Source organism: Pygoscelis adeliae, unplaced genomic scaffold (assembly GCF_000699105.1).
Source record: "Pygoscelis adeliae isolate BGI_AS28 unplaced genomic scaffold, ASM69910v1 Scaffold4, whole genome shotgun sequence".
Taxonomy (NCBI): domain Eukaryota; kingdom Metazoa; phylum Chordata; class Aves; order Sphenisciformes; family Spheniscidae; genus Pygoscelis; species Pygoscelis adeliae.
The window spans coordinates 10,736,575-10,758,735 of NW_008824986.1; the positions used below are offsets into that span (position 1 = coordinate 10,736,575).

General features: G+C 38.0%; 1 protein-coding gene across 1 annotated transcript in view; it reads left to right on the forward strand.

The window, feature by feature from the left end:
- CPXM2 (carboxypeptidase X (M14 family), member 2) overlaps nt 1–21,945 on the forward strand; it is a 77,252-nt gene extending 55,307 nt beyond the window's left edge. Inside the window, exons 6-13 of the mRNA XM_009325872.1 lie at nt 2,145–2,233; nt 7,401–7,524; nt 8,988–9,184; nt 10,068–10,247; nt 11,223–11,520; nt 15,672–15,811; nt 16,337–16,436; nt 21,692–21,945. Coding sequence (XP_009324147.1) covers nt 2,145–2,233; nt 7,401–7,524; nt 8,988–9,184; nt 10,068–10,247; nt 11,223–11,520; nt 15,672–15,811; nt 16,337–16,436; nt 21,692–21,945 — 1,382 coding nt within the window. The remainder of the gene's footprint in view (nt 1–2,144; nt 2,234–7,400; nt 7,525–8,987; nt 9,185–10,067; nt 10,248–11,222; nt 11,521–15,671; nt 15,812–16,336; nt 16,437–21,691) is intronic.
- Nucleotides 21,946–22,161: the final 216 nt, after the last annotated feature.

The window sequence follows — 22,161 nt, forward strand, 5'->3', positions numbered from 1 at the left end:
GCAGATTCACAGTAGAGCCTGGCAAAATGAGAGTGTTAATTCTCTAGGGAGCTGTCAAATTGCACACTGTTTTTGAGGAAGGACCAAAGATACAATCATTCTCACTGTATGGTTTTTTTAAGTTTCCACCAACTCTACAGCATTCACAGTCATTCCCATGATATTAATGTTTTATGTATGGAAAAAGTGCCAGACTTTGAAAGGAGTGGGATTAAAGTATTAGGGGAAAAATACTGGTTGCTGTATATTTTGGCTGGTGGTGATAGAGAAAGCCTTCAGCATCCTGGCAGTTTTATTATGTTTATTTTTATATTTTTTTCTACGAATTAACATGGGTTGACCTTTAAGAGTTGGTATTCCAGAATCATCTGCAGGGTTAGTGCAACATCATTGCTGTCAGTGGACTTGCATCAATTTAGCTTGCAGTTAGGTTGGAAAGACAACCTAAGAATGCAGGTGAATTATGTGAAACTTAACCCTCTTGATTCTTCAAAACTTTTTTTTAATAAGCAAAGAAATCTTGTTTCCTCACCTGGTGAGGCTCTAATTCAAATCCATTTCCAGGTGGTTTTGCTATAGAATAAGTTCTCACTGGAAAGGACAGACGGCATTGAACAACTAGATTTTGTTGAGGCAAGATTTTTTTTTTTTTACATTTTTCAGTCATATTTGTAGAGCAGCGTTCAACTGACCTTCTAGTATTTCTGCTGTAGATTAGGGAATAGAAGTGGAGACAAACATGTGAGTGAAGAGTAAATAAGTGGTAGAGAAACATGAGTAATGTTACAGTGAAGCTTAATGGAACTTGCATGTTTCATTTCACAAATAACTTAAATAGTTCAAAGTTTGCTTTCCTTCCACATAAGAAAAAAAAAACTTTTAAATTTTTTTGGCAAGAACAAATTTAAGAATTTAGAGGGGTTTATGTCAGAAATATGAAGCTTAAAAATGTTGTTGTAAGATATTCTTATGTTATGAGTTTTCCATAATTTCATTAAGTGTTTGTTGTTGCAGGATAGTAGTATCTGTGTATTCTTTCTACTAATAATTATGCGTTTGTTACCCCCCAAAAAATCACAACTGTTAGGTGATACTGTTTAAAATAAAAAATTTTTCTTCTCTAGAGACAGTGTCTTTTGGCTGTGTTGCAATAAGACAGGATGATACTTAGGCTTTGATATTTGGCTTTTTTCCCAATAATTTTAAATGAAATGAAGATGATTTTGTGCGAAGGGAAAAAATTTATCATAACAGCCTGACAACCACTGGTTTGACAAATGATTACTCAAACTTCCAGACATCCCAGATATGGTAAATTAAGGAATGTCTCCAATGTTTTCCAAATAGACTTGTTTATCTCTAAAAATAAATCATAATAGATTAGGTTTAGGAGCATATATATCAGGAAATATAAAGCTGAGCCCTAACAGTCTTGGCCTGTTTTTTTTCCAGGTGAATGGCCTGGAAAGTCAAGGAAACAAAGATTTTTGTTCCATCCACATATTCTCCTTTGATACTTCAAAACATGCAAACTATAAATTATATCCATATAGAAATGAATATGCTAATTTTAAAGTAACAAAGACCTTTGACTTCCATAAAAAATGTTTAGGGAAATAATCAGGAATGTTTAATATGCACAGCAGATCCTTTCTGTATTTTGCAAGCAGTGCATAGACTCTGAAAATACTCATCAAGAAAATGAAAAGATAATTCCTTGTAACAGTAAATTAATCAAGTAGACACAAAACATTTACTGGGGATTTTTCCTCTGATGTGTTTTTTTTCCACTCTTTTATCTTGCATCCGACTCATCATTTTCCAGTGTCTTTTGCCCTCCTCTGTAGCCTCAGGATGCCCTTCTGGTTTTCTATTGAAGTTTAGTTGTTCGTGCAGAGTAGCTGTCTAGCAGGCTGATGCCTGCTGCCTCCTTACTTCTGTTTGGATCTATATCAGCTGATTTGTGCAGTAATTAGAAATATTTCAAATTTGTTGTTTCTTTGAGTTTTGCTTTTGAAAACCTGTTTTAAATACGTATAGGACAGTGGAATTCAGATTTCCACGTTCCTTGCATGCATTATGGCTAAGCATCTTTATATTTGAAATTAATAAGCACATGAAAATTCTTTTATTTCTTTTCTCAGACCCAAATAATTATTACCACAGAAGAAATGAAATGACAACCACAGATAATCTTGACTTTAAGCATCACAACTACAAAGAAATGAGGCAGGTAGGCAAAGAGGCTGGTGTGTGACCTGGATACGGAGGGTGGATGGGTGCAGGCTTTTGAGCTCTTATGGAATCTGAATTCTACCTGTTAAAAATATTATTAAACGGTCTCAGCAATCTATTTTAAAAATAATTTATTTCTGTTTTAATCTATTAAAAGCAGTAATCTATTAAAATCCCAAAGTCTTAAATTTGTACATCGTCTAACCTTAAACAGTGACATTACATGACAGAGGGAGTATTTACACATAACATGCCATCATTTTTCTTCCAAGTATATTTAAGTGGTGAATGTTACAGTGGTTTCTCCTTTCAGATTTGACCCTGACTTAGCCATCAGAATTCTATATTTCAGTGGTTTTGGATAATCAGAATAAAATAAAAAAAAATAAAGAATATTATAAAAGAATAAAAAAAAATTGTTAGTATAATTTTAAATCTACAAGCCTTGTTAATCTTGTTCCTTTAACCTCAAACAGGCAACCTTATTGTTATTTTTGGTTTTGTTGTTTTTAATCTTGCTTCATATCACCACAGACACAGGTATGGGTTGTGCTAAAGAAATATTTCTGCCTGCTTTCTCTTCAAATATAAAGATAATATGTTCGGACTTGAAGTGTGTGAATCATTTGCTGTGTGCTGAATTTTCAGTGTATTTATACTGCATGAATCACCATTCATTTTTATTGAGCAATTGTGTACTGAGTCACACATTTATTTCGGTAGAGATTTTGTGGCCTATATTTCTTAGCACAAAGATTAGACAAGTAGAAACTCAATTGGCATAATTACTGTCAAGAACAATAAAATAAAGTGTATTTTAGATTCTTATTGCAGAAAGGCAGGTTGGTCAGGTTAGAAATATCTTTGGGGAAAAAAACACAGCTTTAAAACAGAATGTTTTTCCACTTTTCATAGAAGCAGAAAATTGACGACTGTGGCTGAGAGCTGGTCAGTTGTGAACTGTCTTTGTGCTCTCCCAAGTCCTAGTTTTCTGTATGTCAAAATACTTAATTTATTTAGTGCTTGTTGGATTCTGATTGGGTTCTGCTGCTGGTAGAAAGAAGACTGTGGGTTGGGTTTGCAATAAGTCTTATATACTCAAAACTATTCTCAGAACTTAATAATTTCTTTTCTGAGTGTAAAATAGAACAATAATTGTCAATTTCCAGAGTCAACTTATTTTTAAAAAAAAACCTGTGCATTATTTGTCAGTTTTGTTAGATACTTCACTGCCAACCATCTCAGAAAAACACCGTTCTTTGAAGTTATTTATCATAAACACTGAAGAAAGAGGAGGAGAAGAGGGTTCCCTGGGCCGTGTTTAGGAAACATTGCATTACATTGCAATATGTCAAGTATTTGTGAGAGGGAGGGGTTTTCTCAGTGTCAGATTATTTTAATAGAACTTTCTGTTTAGGAATATGAAATTTATAGCACCAAGTTTTTCTCTTAAAAGAGCATTCGAGATTCTTTTGGTCAATGGGAATACTCACTGTATCTTGTATGCAGAAGTCAGGATTGTCTTACAGTCCAAAATATTTACATGATGTATTCATGCTGTATAGAAAGCTGTTAAAATAATTGATAGATATCCCCAGAAATAGTTTGAGATGGACATTTGAGTACAACTTTGTCTTTGAAATAGACTGAAATAGCTAACATGGATCATATCTTTCTTAGGAAATAGGAGTGTTAATTTTGAAATCCATTTAACTGGATGTGACTCACATCTTTGGACAAGCCAGACTCCAGGCACCCCTGAAGTCTTGTGCTGCTCTTCATGGCCAGCTGTGTTTATGAAGTGATGTAATGATAATGCAGAAAATTGAAGAGCAGTGCATATGTTACCGGTTGAACAGGTTTATTCGAGGGTGAAACAACCAAATGTAGAAGACTAGAGCGATACCCAGCAAACATCCTAGGTTGCATGCAATGCCAAGTTGACAGCCTCTATTTGATAGTCTCCAGGCTCAAGGAGGAGGTAGCTTCTGGTTTGGCCCGCAGCAGAACAAGAAATATGGAGATCTCCACAGAGGATAACGAATAGCCCTAACCTGAAAGGCATTGACTGAGAGCCCTTTTGCCTCTTTTAAGTGTAGATGGCACTTAGACCTACATTTAATACAACTTTTCTGCAAAATGAAGGAATTGGACCTTCAGAGACCAGTTTTGTGGGGCTTCTTCAAAGACTGCATGCAGTCTTTTTCCAGGGCACTAATAGGGTAAATAATTGGTAGTGACAAACAAATGGGAACTGTCAAATAAGAACTGCTAGTGAATGTAATTGTGGAAGCGTTTTACAGTCCTGCTGGTTGTTAATAAAGCCCTGACTGACTGTTATCATCAATTGTCTTTGACAGTTTGTACAAAGCGCAAAGAAAACACTGTGACATTTCAGGTGACCTATTGTGCTGTTTGTAGGAAATGGGTATGAGAAAAGCAAACATGAAATATGTTCATTTTCAGTATTGTATTTACATATAAACATTTAACTGCATTACTATATCCATACTGCTACCGAAAGAGCCATGGTGAAGTCTACTACAGAGGCCCTAATTCAGGAAAGGTTCTTTGTTTGACTCAGAAAAACTAATCACATGCTTGCAATTAAAGAGATGATGGGGAGTTTACTGAGGCCAATACAAATATTTCCACTGATTGTAACATAGTTTGAACTTGGTTCTAGGCATTTTTCTCACTAGTAATGAACTTCTAACATTTAACTGCTTTCCTAAATCAATGCTCTGGGTATCCTCTGCCCACTGCAGTGCCAGGCATGTTAGGAAAGCTTCTGCTCTGCAGCTTGATTTCGGAGACAGCTCTGAGAAGACAGACTCATCTTCCCTATTTCACATCTTGGGGAGCTGCATGGATGCAGAAATACATCAGTCAGGAGAGACTTTCCTGCAGTTTGAAAAGAGTGTAAGGAGAGGAACTAGTAACTAGTAAACACAGAGCTGAGACAGTAACTTATTTATACATTACAGAAAGAGGGTTTTAGCCTGCTAAAATAGACTTTCTTTTAATGCAATATCTGTACTCATTGGCAGAGTGAAAAAAATAATGTTTATCTCTATTGGAGAAAAACATCGTGTCTGATCTAATAATAATCCCTTTCATCCTCTTCTATAATCTCCACACAGTAGACCTTGGATAAGCTTTGGTCTGTGAGGCTCTAGTAAGAGGTCCATAGTTCCATATCCGTTGATAGTATTTTTGGTTCATTATGAGTGGGTTCAGATGTGGTAGCTCTTGACCGTGAAGATTTAAGGCAGTCTGTCTCAAAAAGTTGGGAATCGACTTGTTTAAACCAAGCACTAGAAAATATAAAACAATGTCCTCTGGCTTCACATATGTATTTCAGCTGGAACAACAAATGATGACGTAGTTACTTACATATGCCCAGAACATTAAAAAGAGTTTCAAGGAAATAGCTGGGAACCCATAATACCAGCACACGCATGATGATGACAGTGGTGAAAAAAAGTAGATATGAAACTAGACAATAGAGCATATCTGGCTGTATTTTTCAGATGAGTGCTGAGTTTAGATTTGCAAAAGAAATTGTTTCTCATATGTATGAAACCAACGTGTGAGATGAACAAACACACAAAAATAGCATCTTTTTGGTCTCTTTGCAACATGATTATAAATAGAAGTGAAGCCTTTTATGAGAGGAATTTTAATGATGTTCTTCCCAATGTGAATTGTGTTTTCACTTAGATTTGCTAAATGGTGGCATGGGAATCGGACACATCTAATTACTGCATTTTTTAAACCATCAGCCTTGTGATCATCCAGTATTATTTCTAAATTAACACTGCATGAGGAAAGAGTTTTGTTATGCTACAATAATTCTTCAATAATGTATGCACCCTTATTTATTAAAAGATTGTCTAATTAATATTCTCTAGGGTTCCAATTTACAGTAAAGTCCTTATTTCTTTCTTTAATGCCTTCCAATGGGAAAAAAAAATGAAGACAGATAAATTTGTGTCGTTTAAAGCTGTTTGCAATAACTTATTAATAACACATAAATTTTCAGTCTTGTTTGTAAATTTTAACATCCAGCTGAAATGTCACAGTAAAGTGTTTGTGGGACGATTTAGATTCCAGATATCCTTATCTGGATGACATCTGTGTGACTCCATTCATTTAAACAGAACTATACTCTTAACCATGACCTTCCTTATGCATTTTAGTAAGCACTAAGGCTATTCGATTATATTTTGACTATGTCATGTAATATCTGCAGAAACATTGAATATAATAGATTTTGATGATAGGAATGTCTTCAGACCGTCTGTTCTCATTTCCATTATTAATTCTCTTTTTTGCTGAAACTTGGTAAGCAAAGTCTGAGGAATCTGTTATTTACTGAAGGAGTATATCCTGCTGTGTTTATGGAGTCATTCAGATTATATTTATCTCGCTATTTTGGCCACATCAACACTGCCTTAATTAACAATTTTTCCATATGAGATTTCACGTTGTAAATCAAGAAGCAGGGGGGCTTGTTTCTACCTCAGTGGAGGCAGGTGTAATCAGAATTCACTGGGAAAATCGTATTTAAATGGATGATATAATTCTCTTAGTTTGTTTTGAATTAAGTTGCTGCCACATAGGGCAAAGGAGAGAGAAAAATCTCCTTTACTGGCCAGAGAGTGTCTGTGGCAACCTGTAATGTGTATGCATTGCCATGCCATTAACACCCTGGGCCATCTCAAGTTACTTAGCTACAGTAAATCACAGACTGTGTAGAAGTGTTAAGGTGGCTAATTATCCTCCATTGCATAATGTTTTGAAAATGTGTTTGGTTGTATAGTAGTAATGTTTTCGTTGGGTTTATTCCTATTGGACTTCCCCCTCAAGTCCTTAATTTTGTGATAATATTACAAATACATCTCATGTAAGAAAGATCTTGAACCTCACCTACGCTGTGGGGTTTCAGCAGACAGTATTCAGCATGTTCCAGCTGAACAAACATAATGTTGTGTGATAGCAGAGCTGTAATTCATGAACTAAACATAAAGCTTTTACAACTAAGAAATAATCAGAAAAGAAACTGAAGAGGTTTTGCCACAACCAATTTGGAATTAAATAATTAGTAGTGGATCTATTTTGATGCTGCATTGTCTAACTATATGTCATTTTTTTGTTGGCAGTTGATGAAAACTGTGAATAAAATGTGCCCGAATATCACAAGGATTTACAATATTGGAAAAAGCAACCAAGGACTAAAGCTGTATGCTGTCGAGATTTCTGACAACCCAGGAGAACACGAAGTTGGTTAGGATTTAGTCTAACTAAATCTGTTGAAGGGTGTTGGGATTTGGCTTTTTTTGTATGCTCATTCTCTGTATCTGCAGTAATTATCACTGATGGAATTATATTCATGGCAGCAAAGATTTCAAATGTATGTGGGAGGAACTTCAGCACTATATTTCTAAATTGGGAAGAGGAGGGTGAGCACAAATAGAAGGCATTTTGAATGTGGGATCAAATTCTTCAATGATAATGAGTTTTATTCTTTACAATAACAAAATAAAAGTGAATTTTAGTACTGGGGAATGGATTTTAGTTGTGGGGATTTATGTATCTTTGGATAGAAGTTTACCTTTTTTATATGGGGTGAATGCATTGCAAGAAAGGACAGGTCAAATCTCCCAAATCATCTTTCACTGATGAGTGTTGGGATACAATTTCCTATGGTGATATAATTCTTCAGAATAGAAACTCATTCAGTCTTTGGTCCTTCTGTGGAGAAAAAGAAAGATCTCGCTATAATAGTGCCTGGGGCAGCTGTTGGAATAAAGGCGTCTTGTGCTTTGCCGTGTCCATAAGTACCTGATATGTATTCATCCCACCCAAGGAAGAATGCTGCGACGTGCTCCTAAGACATCTCTTTACTTTGCCATAAGGGATGGAGCACAGTAGATGTAATCTCTCAGTAGACTTGAGGCTGACCTTAGACTGCACTCTGAATCTCAGATGTTAACGCCAGAATAATTCATCTAATCTGCCTTGTCCACTTACCTATTTTTGAGAGTCCTGCAGAAAACATGCAAGGAGTGTATCATGGGCCAGACAAACTGGGAGGGTGGATCCAGCCACAAAACATAGTTTGGCCAGTTGGCATCTGTCCTGTTGATGTTTGCAAGTGTTATTCATACAAAGGACAACCAAATTATGGGGCTTTTTTTAATAGCTGGCAGTATTCCTAATCATCTCTGAAGTATTTTATAGTTGAGTGCAAGTATTGTGGTATTCAGTATAACCTTGAAAAATACACGTGAACCTGTTCTTCGATTAGTGAAGGAAAAGGAGTGTGTGAAGTCAGAGATCAATTATGTACAGTTACTGACTGTTATCTTTTAAGAGCCTTAACAACTGTCCCAAAGAACTACCAGCAATGTATTTTTCATGTTATTTTTTGACTATCAGAGCTTTTAAAATATACCTGTAACATGCTGAAATTGTGAGTATAATTAAAAATCTGTTTAATGGAAAATGGGTTTTGGAGGTTTTACAGTGGCTTTAGATATCACTGATACGTAAGCCTGTTCTTCCAAAATAGCAACAGAAAGTAATTATTTGTTTCTGTAAAGTTACATTTTCACCTATCATTTGTTCAGTTAAGGCATTTCTCCAGCTCTCCTTAAATGAAATGTTGCTGATTGACATTAATGAAATTTGGTTAGATATTTGATTTGCTGCTCTGACTACACTTCTGCCCCATGTGTTTTCAACAGGTGAACCAGAATTTCGGTACATTGCAGGAGCTCATGGGAATGAAGTACTTGGACGTGAGCTAATCCTTTTGTTAATGCAGTTCATGTGTCAGGAATACCTGGCTGGGAACCCGCGCATTGTACATCTCATTGAGGATACCAGAATCCACCTCCTGCCCTCAGTCAACCCAGATGGATATGACAAGGCATATAAAGCGGTAATATGATTATGGACATATCAAGGAATTATTTTAGTTGTATTAGATTAATGAAACATGCTCGTGTTGTCATTGTTGTTTTTTTTCAAAGATCATATTTTACAAGCAATCAAAACAAACAAATTAAAAAATACATCAAAGCAAGCATAAGCCACTGAAACAACTTACTCAGAAAAAAAGCTGAAAGAAACAGTATTCTATGTGACATTGGCTAACAGGAAGATGTATATGGAAAGGAGGGTCATGAAGACTGCCAGAACAAACCATACTGAGGTGTATAGATCAATGAGAACACCATTATGGAAAATGGAAAATTCATGCAGTCTGTTTCTCATGAGAAACCAAGCTAAGCACATGAAAATTTGCATTCCTCCACAGCTGAAATTTAATAGTGCGTCTTTAAGGAGAGCACAATGTGTTGGGCATCGTAATAATTCAGTCTGGAAGATGACAGACACCAGGAAGAAAAATTGCAGGGGCTGGACAAATGCACTGGAAAATCTTCCAGGGCAGTCTGTAGAAGACTGGAATACAAAAGTTGCACTCACAGCCATGGAAGGGAATATATGCCATCCCTATTGCAACCCAGGGGAAAACCAGTCTTAACTAGAAACCTTGAAAACAAAACAGAACATTTTGGCTAACCCCAAGTAATTTTTCATGGGTTTTGCTTCACCTCATTCAAGGTTTCATACAAAATGAAAAAAAGCGAATTATTCATTTCAGTTAATTAAATAATTCATCCTTCCGTTTCTCTGTATAGAATTATATCTGACACATCCCCGAACACTTTGCTGAGGGCTCATAGGTTGTCGCATTCTGAATGAATGTTTGTCTTTTTTTTCTTCTTTTTTTTTTTTTTTTCTATTTTTTTAAATCGAAGGGTTCAGAATTAGGGGGCTGGTCTTTAGGACGATGGACTCAGGATGGCATTGACATCAACAATAATTTCCCTGATTTAAACTCTTTGCTCTGGGAGTCAGAAGACCAGAAGATGAGTAAAAGAAAAGTTCCAAACCATCACATCCCGATCCCTGACTGGTACCTGTCCGAAAATGCCACTGTGAGTAAGACCAGAGAACGGGGAACACAAAGGCTGGGGCAGGCTGAAGGAGTGAGCTTTACATTTCTCAAGAAATTAGTAACTCATGGGTGAAGTTACACACCTGATCTAAGTTACTTGTCTAGGCTTCCTTGTTAGTCAATGGAAATAAATTTACACTGCAAAAGTACTGTTCACCCCTGTAGGGAGTGAAGGGGTCTGCTTCCCGGAGGATCCTCTTTTCCCTGGGCTATTGCAAGAACCTGGAGGACTCAATACCCAACTTTTAGGCAGCAACAGGTAGACAAAGAGAAACCCACCGCAGGGCTGTCCTGTGAATCGGGCTTCTCCCTAGTTTTGCAGCATAGATGAGCGCTTTGCAAACTCAGTCGCTGTACAGATTTCTCCTGGGGTTTTCTTGATGTTCTTATTTGAAATAACACAGCAAACACTGAGGCATATGCAAAACCAATGCAGTGGCTTATGCTAAAGTCATTTGTTGGATCATAGTGCCAAAAATTTAACTTATTTTTGCGTGGCCTTTTAAATATAATGGCAACTATTTCTAGTGGCTGAGATTCCCCTAGTTTGAGGGGAAGGCACTTAACTGTGGCAATTCTGTGGACTTTAGAAATATTTCTGTGTTTAAAATCCCTTATTTCAAAAACTCATTTCAGCCGATGGCAGGGGGAGCAGTGTCATAGTCTGACATCTTTGTCGGTTGCTGCTCTTGGCTTTGTTGTTCAAAGATGTTCCTGCTGCATAAATTACAAACATTAAGGTTTTGTTAGTTTTTATGGGTTGTCAGTGACCTCCAAAGCATGGCTGGCAAGCACCGTAATGTAAAGAAGCCCATCTCCTTGGCCACATCTCTTGTGCTGGCTACTCACTCCATGCTAAGGAACTCACAGCGGGACTCTGCCTCTGGTCTACCTTTGAAAGAAGATTATCAAATTTCACAGGTTGAATCAAAGCTGCTGTTTCTTTTTTTCTCAGGTGGCAGTTGAGACACGGGCAATAATAGCATGGATGGAAAAAATTCCTTTTGTGCTGGGTGGCAATTTGCAGGGAGGAGAGCTGGTGGTGGCGTACCCCTACGATATGGTGCGATCGATGTGGAAAACCCAGGATTACACACCTACCCCAGATGACCACGTCTTTCGCTGGCTTGCATATTCCTATGCCTCCACTCACCGCCTGATGACAGATGCGAGAAGGAGAGCGTGTCACACAGAGGATTTCCAAAAGGAGGATGGCACTGTTAATGGAGCCTCCTGGCATACCGTGGCTGGAAGTAAGTGTCTGTAGAAACTGCAATTAGCATTACCTTGCTAAATATGATAATGCCATCACTGTCTGGTGTACATTGCAAAAAACGTGCACTAAGAGGAGAATTTCCCTGTCTGAAAGTCCGTTCACTGCATTTCATCAGGTACCAGAGGGTTGAAGGAGACTGTGTCACGAATACCTGCTGATCATTTCATTTACTACTGAGGTTTCCAAAAGTGCACGTGCAATATGTTTTATGGATTCTATACATTCAAGATGGTTTGTCAGGACAAAACCAACCCAGTCTAAACCCATTAGCAGGGGGGAACCTGTCAGTTGCCATCTCAGAAGTTGTCAACAGAAAAATGCTGTCAAACAGCAGAAGTAACCAGTGTCAGAGCCGAAGCAGCGACTCCCAAACCAGTCTGGGAGCCTGGGGAGAGACTCCAGTGGCCCTTGGATAAGAAAATCGTGATTTCAGCCTCCTGCTCACTGAACTCAGTTGCAGATCAGCCCCCACTCACATTCATTTTGAGTTGTAAAAACAAGCCAGAAAAAGCTGCTGCTTGGCTGTTACCATCCTATTTTTAAAAGACCTCGACTTGCTTACACTTAACTTTATGTGGGTTCCATAGGTATTTCTGCTGTTAGAACAAATTACAGATTGCATTGATCACCATATGCCCAAGCCTGTTGCCCTGTCAAGGAGCGGGAAGGGGAAGCCGTGTCCCTGGAGGGCAGAGAAAGCATCGATTTCTAGGAAAGCCCAATTAGAAACACATTTTTAACAGCAATAGGCAGGTTACCTCTATGGGTGTACACCTCGAGCAGACTCGGAACAGGCACTCTGCTGATTCATCACGGTTCTGCTCAAAATCTTTGGTTTTTATAAGTACATCAGTTAGAAAACATATTCTATGAAATTAAGAAATGAGCTGTGTATCTGCCATCATGTGAATAACAATAGGAACAACTACAGCAGTAATGGCAAACAGATGCAAGTGAGCATCTGTGCAGACTGCGTTTTATTGGAGCTGGCTCTTGTTTGTAACTTGCAGGTAGTTTCACTGCATAAACATTTCTAAATTTTGGACACAACTTTAATGGCTTTTACATTGGCCCCTGTAAAGTTAATGCTGGCCAGCCTTTAAAGGCTAGAGCCAAGAATTAACTTTTCAAATATTTTTTCAGGAGGTTAAAAAGTGCTGGGTGAATTCAGAGGTGGGGGAAGATTGAACTTCTTAGATCACAAGGCCAATGCCTGATAATACATTTCTTCACATTTCTGCAAATTCTAAAAAAAGCCTTTGAATGTTAATTTGACCGCTTAATTATCTAATTTATGAGTTCAATTTTCCTAAGTGCTATAAGAAACATGATTATGAATTGATCCAGAAAAGATGACATTGGCCATGTCACTAACAGCTGTCACACTAAGTTACATTAAGTAATGATGTACAATATAGATGCTGAATAGTATCTCGATTTCTTAGTAACAATTGCATATTGGATTTGGTTCATCTGATTTGTTTTATTGCTTTATGATGTTTCTCATTATAATTTACATCCTGCTCTCTTCCATTATAATAAGACTTCAAGACTGTCATTGAGAAAAATGCTGAAATTGCTTTTACTTTCAATCCTTTACACCTTGGACTCCAGACTAAGCCTCAAAAGATGTGGTTTCCATTTGAGCTCAGCCTCCAACCTGCAGGATGGTTTTAGACCTCTTCTCCAAATAGACAAATGGAAGAGGATGATTTGTATTGCATACATATATGCGTGTACGTATATATGTATTGCAGCTGATAGTTAACCAATGGCACCTTGTGCTGTAGAGAGTTGTCCAAATGTGATTCTAGATTTGGAGACAGATTTCCCCTATGTTTTTTCACTCTGTAATTCCATGACTATATAGATGTAGTTTTATAGCTCACTCCACTTTTTCTGTTTATTTATCTTTTAGATCCACATGTAACACTTTCTTCTCCTAAACCCCTGCTTGTTTAATATCTGACCTGAAGGTGACACCCCAATATATTGCTTGCAGAAAGCTGCCCCACCTGTCCTTTGGTGTGGGTGGCACCTCCTGGCTGTAACACAACTTGAAGCTGCCCATCCTCTCTCTCCTCATCCACCTGCTGCCTGGCCTTGCAGTGATCATGCATATAAACTTTTCACTGCTCATGCCACGGGAAAATTTATAAGGGATTTTTCTAATTCCTTTTCAGCACCAGAGAGCCCCTAGGGAAGTATTGCACCACAGATACCTTGCACAGATATCAAACACCTCCGTATGCCTTTGAAACCCAGCCATACTATTTCCTGCACATATTTTGGACTGCAATGAATGCAAGTTCTTCAGCAATTTTACATGTAACATTTCTGCACTGGGTGAACTGCAGAACGGCAAAGAACAGATGAATTTCATTTTATTTCCAGTGTTTTCAAGGCTCAATTTGCATATTTTGGACACTACACGGAGAGTTGCTCTTGGCAACGTTAAGCTGTTTTCTTAAATACATGTATTAAAACTGCGCAATTACTGTGTATTGCAAAACTTTTCACAATAGATTAATCAGGATGCAATACAATGTGTGAGGGGAAAATAACTGTGGCTGTTTCTCAAATGGAGGGGAAGCACGTTTATGCAGAGTAACATATGCCGCTGTCCGATATTTAGGCTTTCCCCATCAACAAAATTGAAAAGCTTAACATCTGTATTATACAATCCTCCTGCTCTGCATCCAGAAGGCACTGAGGGTTCGTTAAATACTTGACTACTGCTCCATGGTAATTGGACAGGACTACGGGGGGGTTTTAACTCTTTTCAATCAGAAGCACTTGTTGAATGCATTTCCTGCTAATCTTTGCCATTTAAAATATAACAATGATCTTTAATAAACCTAATTTAAAAATAATTTTTATTAGAAATGCAGGTGGAATAAGAAATGAAGCTCACATCATTTCTTCCTCTAGTGTTCAAGTACTGTATCATGTTATCTGTGTGATTGTGGAGAACTAATAAATGGAATTTCCCAAAGGAAAAATAATTGTGAGAAACGGGAGAGAAACCTAGAGAATGGAAATGTTTGAGATCTGTATCTAAATACAGTCTTCCTTAGCGCTCAGGACCTTTGCAAGGGTCACAGCACTCTCTGTAACGTAGACTTAAACTGCAGCTCCTCAGAGGTCAGAGGCACTGAGGTTCCTGGGTTTTGATTAGGACATATTTCTAATGGAAATCCCTACTGCAGAGCAGCAGTGCAGATTCCAGTCCTCTGCACAGCCATAATAGAGAAAAACCGGAATAAATACTTTCATTCCTTAGAAGATAACAGACACCATATATAACTTAAAGGAATTATTACTACCTTGATTTTTCTGGCTTTCCTATCAGTTAGATTACTTACGTGGGAAAATATTTAGACTGAGAAACTATTCATCAACTGTTCTGATAAATCATTTTTACATAACAATCACTGAGTGCCCATTACTCTGTGTCCTGGCATTTAGGGTTGTATAAATTCGGTTAATGGCTGCGCATCCATGCAAACTAATGTAGACCATCCCATTTCTACCCAGGGCAATCATAAGTGAGAGGTGCTCCATGAGAATGTGTCCAGGATTAGTGAAGCTTAGTGCTTTCTTAAAAGCAAAGCACAAACTTTTTGCTGTAAAGAGAGACCTTTCCTAACATCTCCCTGGTATGACTCCATTTTCTCCATCAATGTCATAGAAACTTTATATGGAATGTGCTTAAATTGTTTGTTTGTTTGTTTTCTGCTAAATCTCTCTTTCCTTTAAGTTTTGCGGTGGCAGAAGGATGCTGCTCTTTGCAGCAAAGGAATTGGGGATGTGGTGGTGGGCTGACACAGTGGCCCATGCTGTCATGCTGCAATCTTGTGTCCTCTGTTTTGAATGTGTTGATGGGACACTGTCTTTAGAAAGCCTTGTTTTGTTAAATGTACAGCTCTGATGTTACTCTGGTGCTTTGTTACAGGAGACGTGGCATTTCTAAAAAACTTTTGCCCTGCCAGGTCTGCAGACTAAGTCAGCTAGAAAAATACCCAGTTTATGTTTAAATAAGTTATATTATTTTGCATAAATAATCAGATCTGATCAATAGATTAAAAGAGGATATAAAGTTGTTTCTTTTTTACCTCCTATTGACAGGCATAAATGACTTCAGTTATCTGCACACAAACTGCTTTGAGCTATCCATCTACGTTGGCTGTGACAAGTATCCCCACGAGAGCGAGCTGCCCGAAGAATGGGAAAACAACCGCGAGTCCCTGATTGTTTTTATGGAACAGGTATTCGACAGGAGAACAAATTCTGAATAACTTGATGACTCCTTTCAGATTGAAAGGGAGTTTAAGGTTTCTGATATTTTTCTTGCATGACTAATTACATGATTATTGGTATTTGTGATGGAAACCTTACCTATAAGCAATACTGGCTTATCACTTCATCCAGGCTGTTTTAACTTAGGAGGATAAAATAATGACGCTTGTTAAAATTTGATGTGAGTGCAAAGCTTCCTAGAAATGACTGCCGGAAAAGAAAACCTTATGTCTGCTGCTTTATCTGCTTGTTTTAACTGTCTCTTGAATTTGATGCCTCAGGAATCCTAACAGAATTTGTAAGCTGGTTCAGAAGTAGCTAATGCCTGGAAGGCTGATACTGGGTTAGTAATGATATTTCAGAATTGCTGAACCATAAAGTAGGAATAGAATACACTTAATTCACGTATGGAATTAATGATTTGTTGTACCTTCCTAATGATAGTACTGTTCATTGCTGTGCAATATATATTTGTTTGTTTATTCTCTCAATAGGTCCATCGAGGCATCAAAGGCATAGTAAAAGATGTGCATGGAAAGGGAATCCCAAATGCTGTTATTTCAGTAGAAGGTGTTAACCATGACATTCGTACAGGTAAAAAAAAAAAAAAAAAAAAAAAAAAAAAAAAAAAAAAAAAGCAGTACAAATAACAGATTTATGGTTTAAAAAGAAAATACAGAACCTCATTGCAACTTTGAACTCTTTTCTGAGAAAAGCCAGGAGATATTATACAGTCCAAGGAGAGTGTTGCAGAAAGAGTGGCACATGAGGAGGGAGTCACTTCTTTCCGTGGTGCAGCTGTGTAGACAAGAACACAACTATGGCTTTCCTCTCTGCCCTTCTTCCTCTCTCCATCTCTTTTAAAGTATTGAGCAAATAGCCTTTTATCTGCCCAAAATCAATAGCCTGAATACGGCTGTGACCAAAGAACTCTTATTGCTCCTTTTCTCATGTAAAGGTAGTGCAAATCTAACCCAGAACAATTACAGCGCTGAAAAACAAGGGTGTAGGTAATGCCTTGGTGAGCGAAGAGTGTTTCTCTGGTTGTTACCAGTTAAAGGACTGTGAATGTGTTGGAGATGTGATTTAGAGCTCTGTCCAGAGGAAGAACAGCTGTTGCAGGGAAGGGGGAGTTTCACAACCTGAAGAGTCTCCTGCAAAACATCACAGCTTTATAAAAGGTCACGTAGAGAGACAGCTTTGCATGGGTGAATTTCAGCCCGGAGAATTACTTTTCAATATGTATAGTTTTAAAAAAATGCACAAATGGCTGTTTGCCTTGTTAGCACAGTCTTGATCTATACCCAGACATAGATATGTATATTCAGAGTAAACTCTAAGCCTATTTAATGGACTGGAAAGTAGTTATGGCACTAAAAAAAGAACTGCTTTAAATAGACACTAGCCAATTACAAGATTAATAGTAATACCTGAAAATTGTTGTTGGCAGGTAGCAGGTGGGATAGTGTCCAATGGCCACTGTGTTTGTGTAGGTACTGTACCATGATTTAAGACACACAGTCATCTCAAATAGAGAAACAACAGAGGGGATATAGCAAGGAGAGGAGCATGTGGAAAGAAATAGCCAAACAAGACGTTAGCAAGAGTCTTTAGTGATTGCAGCACAGCTGCCTGGCACTCCAAGTGCTGGTTGCAAAAGGTTAACAAGGTTTTTGTTGGATGTTTATGGACAAGTAGCAACATGGTGAATAATCAGACAGATCATATTGTTGTGCACTCTAGGTTTGGTTCAATATTAGAAACAGAAATGCTAATTTTATGTATTTTTTATGTCCTGTGTGGCATTCTGGGTCTTTCATTAGCTGCCACTTTCACTTGCTTTGCCACTAAGATACAGTGTGGCACTCTTTGACATGTAAACTGATTTCAGGCTGTGGACTATCATAGAGCTTTAGATAAGAGACTTCCAAATCTTTAATGTTTGCTACAGTAGATTATCTGAGCCAATAATAAATCTTGGAATATTTAACTTAGTTTGTATTAACTTTATTTCAGTGCTACTGTGTCTCTGTTGTAAAAGAAAACATTGAATGACAGATATTTAATTAGGCAATAATGATTCTGCCTTATGTATTTCAAAATGGGACCATTGGGAAATGATAGTAGGAATGACCAAGTAAATGCCATAAGTGATTAATCTCCAGCTCTCAGTACACTGGATTGCCACATGAAAGCAAAATCAACAGTTTAAAGACAGCAAACGTGCATATGGAAAGGAGTGCCGGTGGCATGTGTAATAACTGTGCGAGACCCCAGAACCCACCTTATAATGCTCAGGGAATCTTACAGCTATTTACACCTAGACTTAGAGCTGAGCTTCTATGGCTCAAGGCCATCTGCAATTGTTAGTAAAAATAAAAGTACTTATTTCATTCTTTTTCATTCTTTTTTTAATGAGACGTTTAAGCTGACACTCTGTTTGGGAATCACTTTGTAGATGGAACATAAAAGTTATATCTTGTTTTATATAACACCGATAACAGTGTGTGTCTCATTAGTTTTTGAAACTAGAGAATTTATGTTGGAGCCAAAAAAATAGAGACATGCATATAACTCCAGAGAAAGAGTGCAAATTGTCAGAAGCCTTCTTTCATTTATACCTTTTTAAATGAAAAATGTACCCATTTAAACCTCTGAGTTGCCTTGATATAAAAATAGGCCAAGCAGGAGAAGAATTATGGCCACTATCTCTATTCATATAACTTTTGTTTAAAGTGAGCTAGGCTGTAAGGTATCTACTATTTCTTTGATACATTAATGTGGTCAACTACCCTGCAGAGCCAGACAAAAGTTGTCTGTAAAGGCCTTCTAATAACATTTACTTGTTTGAGAAAATTTCTCTGCTGCTTCTTGTGGACAAAAAAAAAGGTGCATGGAAAGCACTTTTTTTACTTTCTCTTGGACATACAATATGTCTTATGGGAAGAGAGGGTTGCTGACAATAAGCTAACAATATTAATAGGCTAATTGAAGTAATTGATTCTGAGAAGAAGAGTTTTATGGAAAACAATTCCATTTTCTCTTGATGCAGATGTAACTATTGATTAAGTCTGAGTGATTACATGTTGTTACGGTTAGATGTGGACTGTGCTCTGTGAGATAACCTTTGAAAAAGAGTTCATCAATTGGATGACCAAATGCACCTGGACACCTTTTTTCCCCATGGTGCAAAGGCAGTTTTGTGGGTTGCTTCCCGTAATTGCACATTTTGGAAATCTCAAAGCAAATCTCGATGAAGAAATGTACAGTTTCCTTCTAGTGAAACACTTCTGTATCACAGCCTGTACCAGAGTCCAAAGAAAGATGCACATTTCTGTGTGATTTCTGCAATAAAGCATAATTAATTTAATTTCACACAATGTTCAGAGAAATTTTTATGACTATTTTGGTAAGTTTCATATGATTTCAGTATACATTACGTAACGAAACCCAAAGATTTTGAAGTAGCATTTAGTAATATTTAACAACGTTAGTCTAAGCTAAGCATAATCCTGGTATTATAACTCTCCAGCCTCATTCCTGGCTGCCTGTTCAGTACAGAAAAGTTAAGTTTTAGTTGTTACATGCAGTGGGTGTGCAGCACTATGTCTACCTTTCCTGGAGAGTCTTTTGTAGGTAACAGAGCATTAGGATAGATTCCGATAACGTGTTTAAATTAGTAAAATTTGGTACATTTAAGTGTAAATATGACACTTAATTGTAACAAAGGTCTTTCCTATCAGGCTCAAAGAATGTTCCTCTTAACTGAAGTGTTTATGGAGTCATCTGGCACATTTAATTTATAATAATATTGTCTTCGTATTTTTATGTATTGTTATTTTATCTAAGTAGACACAGCAATTCTTTTCCAGACTCAATAGGAGGAGATAGTCTGCCTCCAGCCTGCTCCCACTGGAGCCTATTCTTTTAGCAAACCTGTTATTTACTAAATTTATCGGTATTTTTAATTGTGTTTCTCTTGCCATCTGCTCTGAAATTTTTGACCTACTGTATTTAATCTTATTTTCCAAAAAATCCCTTTTAGTCTGGTATTAAATTCTGGGCAATGACAGCTGACAGAAATACTAATGTCTACTTACTTGTAAATGGAAAGGAAGTAAAGTGCATCCTGCTAACAGTTTAATATCCAGCTTTGTAATAATTTCCAAGTGGTATATGAATGCGTTGGGTTTTTTTCTGGCCTTGTGTGCAGGATTGTGATGAACTGCCTGTTAAATGTGTCAGAAAAATGTGGGTCAGTTTTGAAGTCCAGGGGCTAAAGCCAACCTTTGAGCACGGCTGCGTTCACAGCCGTGCATAGGGTGATCCATAGCCTTTTGCCAGCCCTATAGCATCACCAGAGCATTTACAGCTAAAAATGAGCCCTTAAGGATAAATTCAAGAAACCTGGGCAGCTTTATGTTTTGTGTTTTGGTTAAGGTGCCAATGGACACAATAGTAAAGGAGAACTGAATAAAGAGCTTCTCAGAGACCCCTTCCTAAAAATGCCCGAGTCCTGAGAAATAGAAAATCTGGACCTTGATCATCACACCTGTTGGGGTCAAACTGGCTGAGAGAAAAACCCCTGAGCAAGCTGGTATGCAAGAACTAACCTGGTTGGGTGTGCTTCTTGCACACAATTTCACACTAGCATTCGGAGAGTGCAATGTCAGGGTATAGTTGATATCACTGTTTTGCTAACACTTGCTGTTTGCAAACATATTTGCTATTTTACCAAGCCCTAAGTTAAAATCATATTTCTCTAAACAGAGGCTAGCTAGTCTGATCTTTTCCCAAATGTAATATTTTTAACCAAATCATCTTTAGTTTTTGCAATACACTGCATTGCAAGCGACTCAAGGTTAGTGATAGTAAGGTTGTTGGTTCTTATCAGTGTTTAAAAAACCCAACCCCTCTTCATACAAGAGATGTTGCATTTCTATTTATATATAGAATTGCATATTTGAATACACACTTTCATTCCACAGTGGGTTTTCCCAGGATAGAGTGCAAAACTAATTTTAGATATTAATGTTTCATCTTTTTCAGTCCACAGTTCAGCATACTTGCTAGTTAGAATAATATTTAAAAAGAAGTCTAAAACCATCCTTATGTACGTATGGGTAACCTGAGATCGTATATGGGAAAAAAGAAGAAAACGAAGTCCTAATTCAACGAGGTGTTAAAATACATCTTGCTTTATACACGAGTAGTTTAGTTGATTACAGGAGCTCTCTTCATGCACTTACAGGCGAGCAAGTGGTTAAGTACCCTGAACTATAGTTTGTAGGAAAATGAGTGTAATAAAACTCAATGTAAGATTTTATGGAAGGGGATATTTACTTAGATCTCTAAGTGAGTTGACATTATGCATGCACATGCTTTGCATACTGAGTAGCACCAAAATGCATGTGTTCAGGCAGTCTGGCCAGGATCGTCAGTGTGATGTGGGTACCCCACTGGAGCTTCTCTTGATTGGTTAGTTAGAATTAGTTTGGGGAAGGTCTTTTATACACCTCAGGAATCACCAACTGTTACAAGGTGAGCCTTTGCCTCAGGATCTTTTTGGCTTCAACTGACAGAAATCTTAGGCCAGATTGAAGCCTATCGTCCTTTTTTCATCATTTGGAAAATATGTTTGAGGTGTGTTTTCCTGTAGGGTTGGCAGGATGAGGAGGGGTACATGTGATGGGGGGGCAGCCTCATTGACACCCTCCTGGCGTGAAGACGCAGGGTTGCTGCCTGTGCTGTCATCTTATCCATGTGCAGATATTTCTGTATTCTCATAAACAACAACTTCCTCAAGGAGAAAGGGCCACTGTCCTGAAAACCATCTCTTTTCCTACCAGGAGCCGATGGGGATTACTGGCGTCTTCTCAACCCGGGAGAATACGTGGTGGGTGTGAAGGCGGAGGGCTACACCGCCGCTACCAAGACCTGCGAAGTCGGCTATGACATGGGAGCTACCCAGTGCGACTTCACCATCTCCAAAACCAACCTGGCGAGAATCAAGGAGATCATGAAGAAGTTTGGGAAGCAGCCAATCAGCCTGTCCATCCGGCGGCTCAGGCAGAGGGCTCGGCAGTGGCGGCAGCAGCGATAGACCTCAGCCTGGCAGCCCGCGGCGTCCATGAGCTCTGCTTCTATCAGCCTGGCTGTAGTCTTAGTGAGAGTTACATAGCCTGTCTCTTCATACATATTTCTCTGCACGAGGCCTTTCTGCTAGTGGAACTGAATGAATAGTGGGGTTTTTCAGTTTGGTGAAAAATCAGAAACAAAATTCAAGTTGAACCAAAATAAGCCCCGGTTTGCGGGGAGA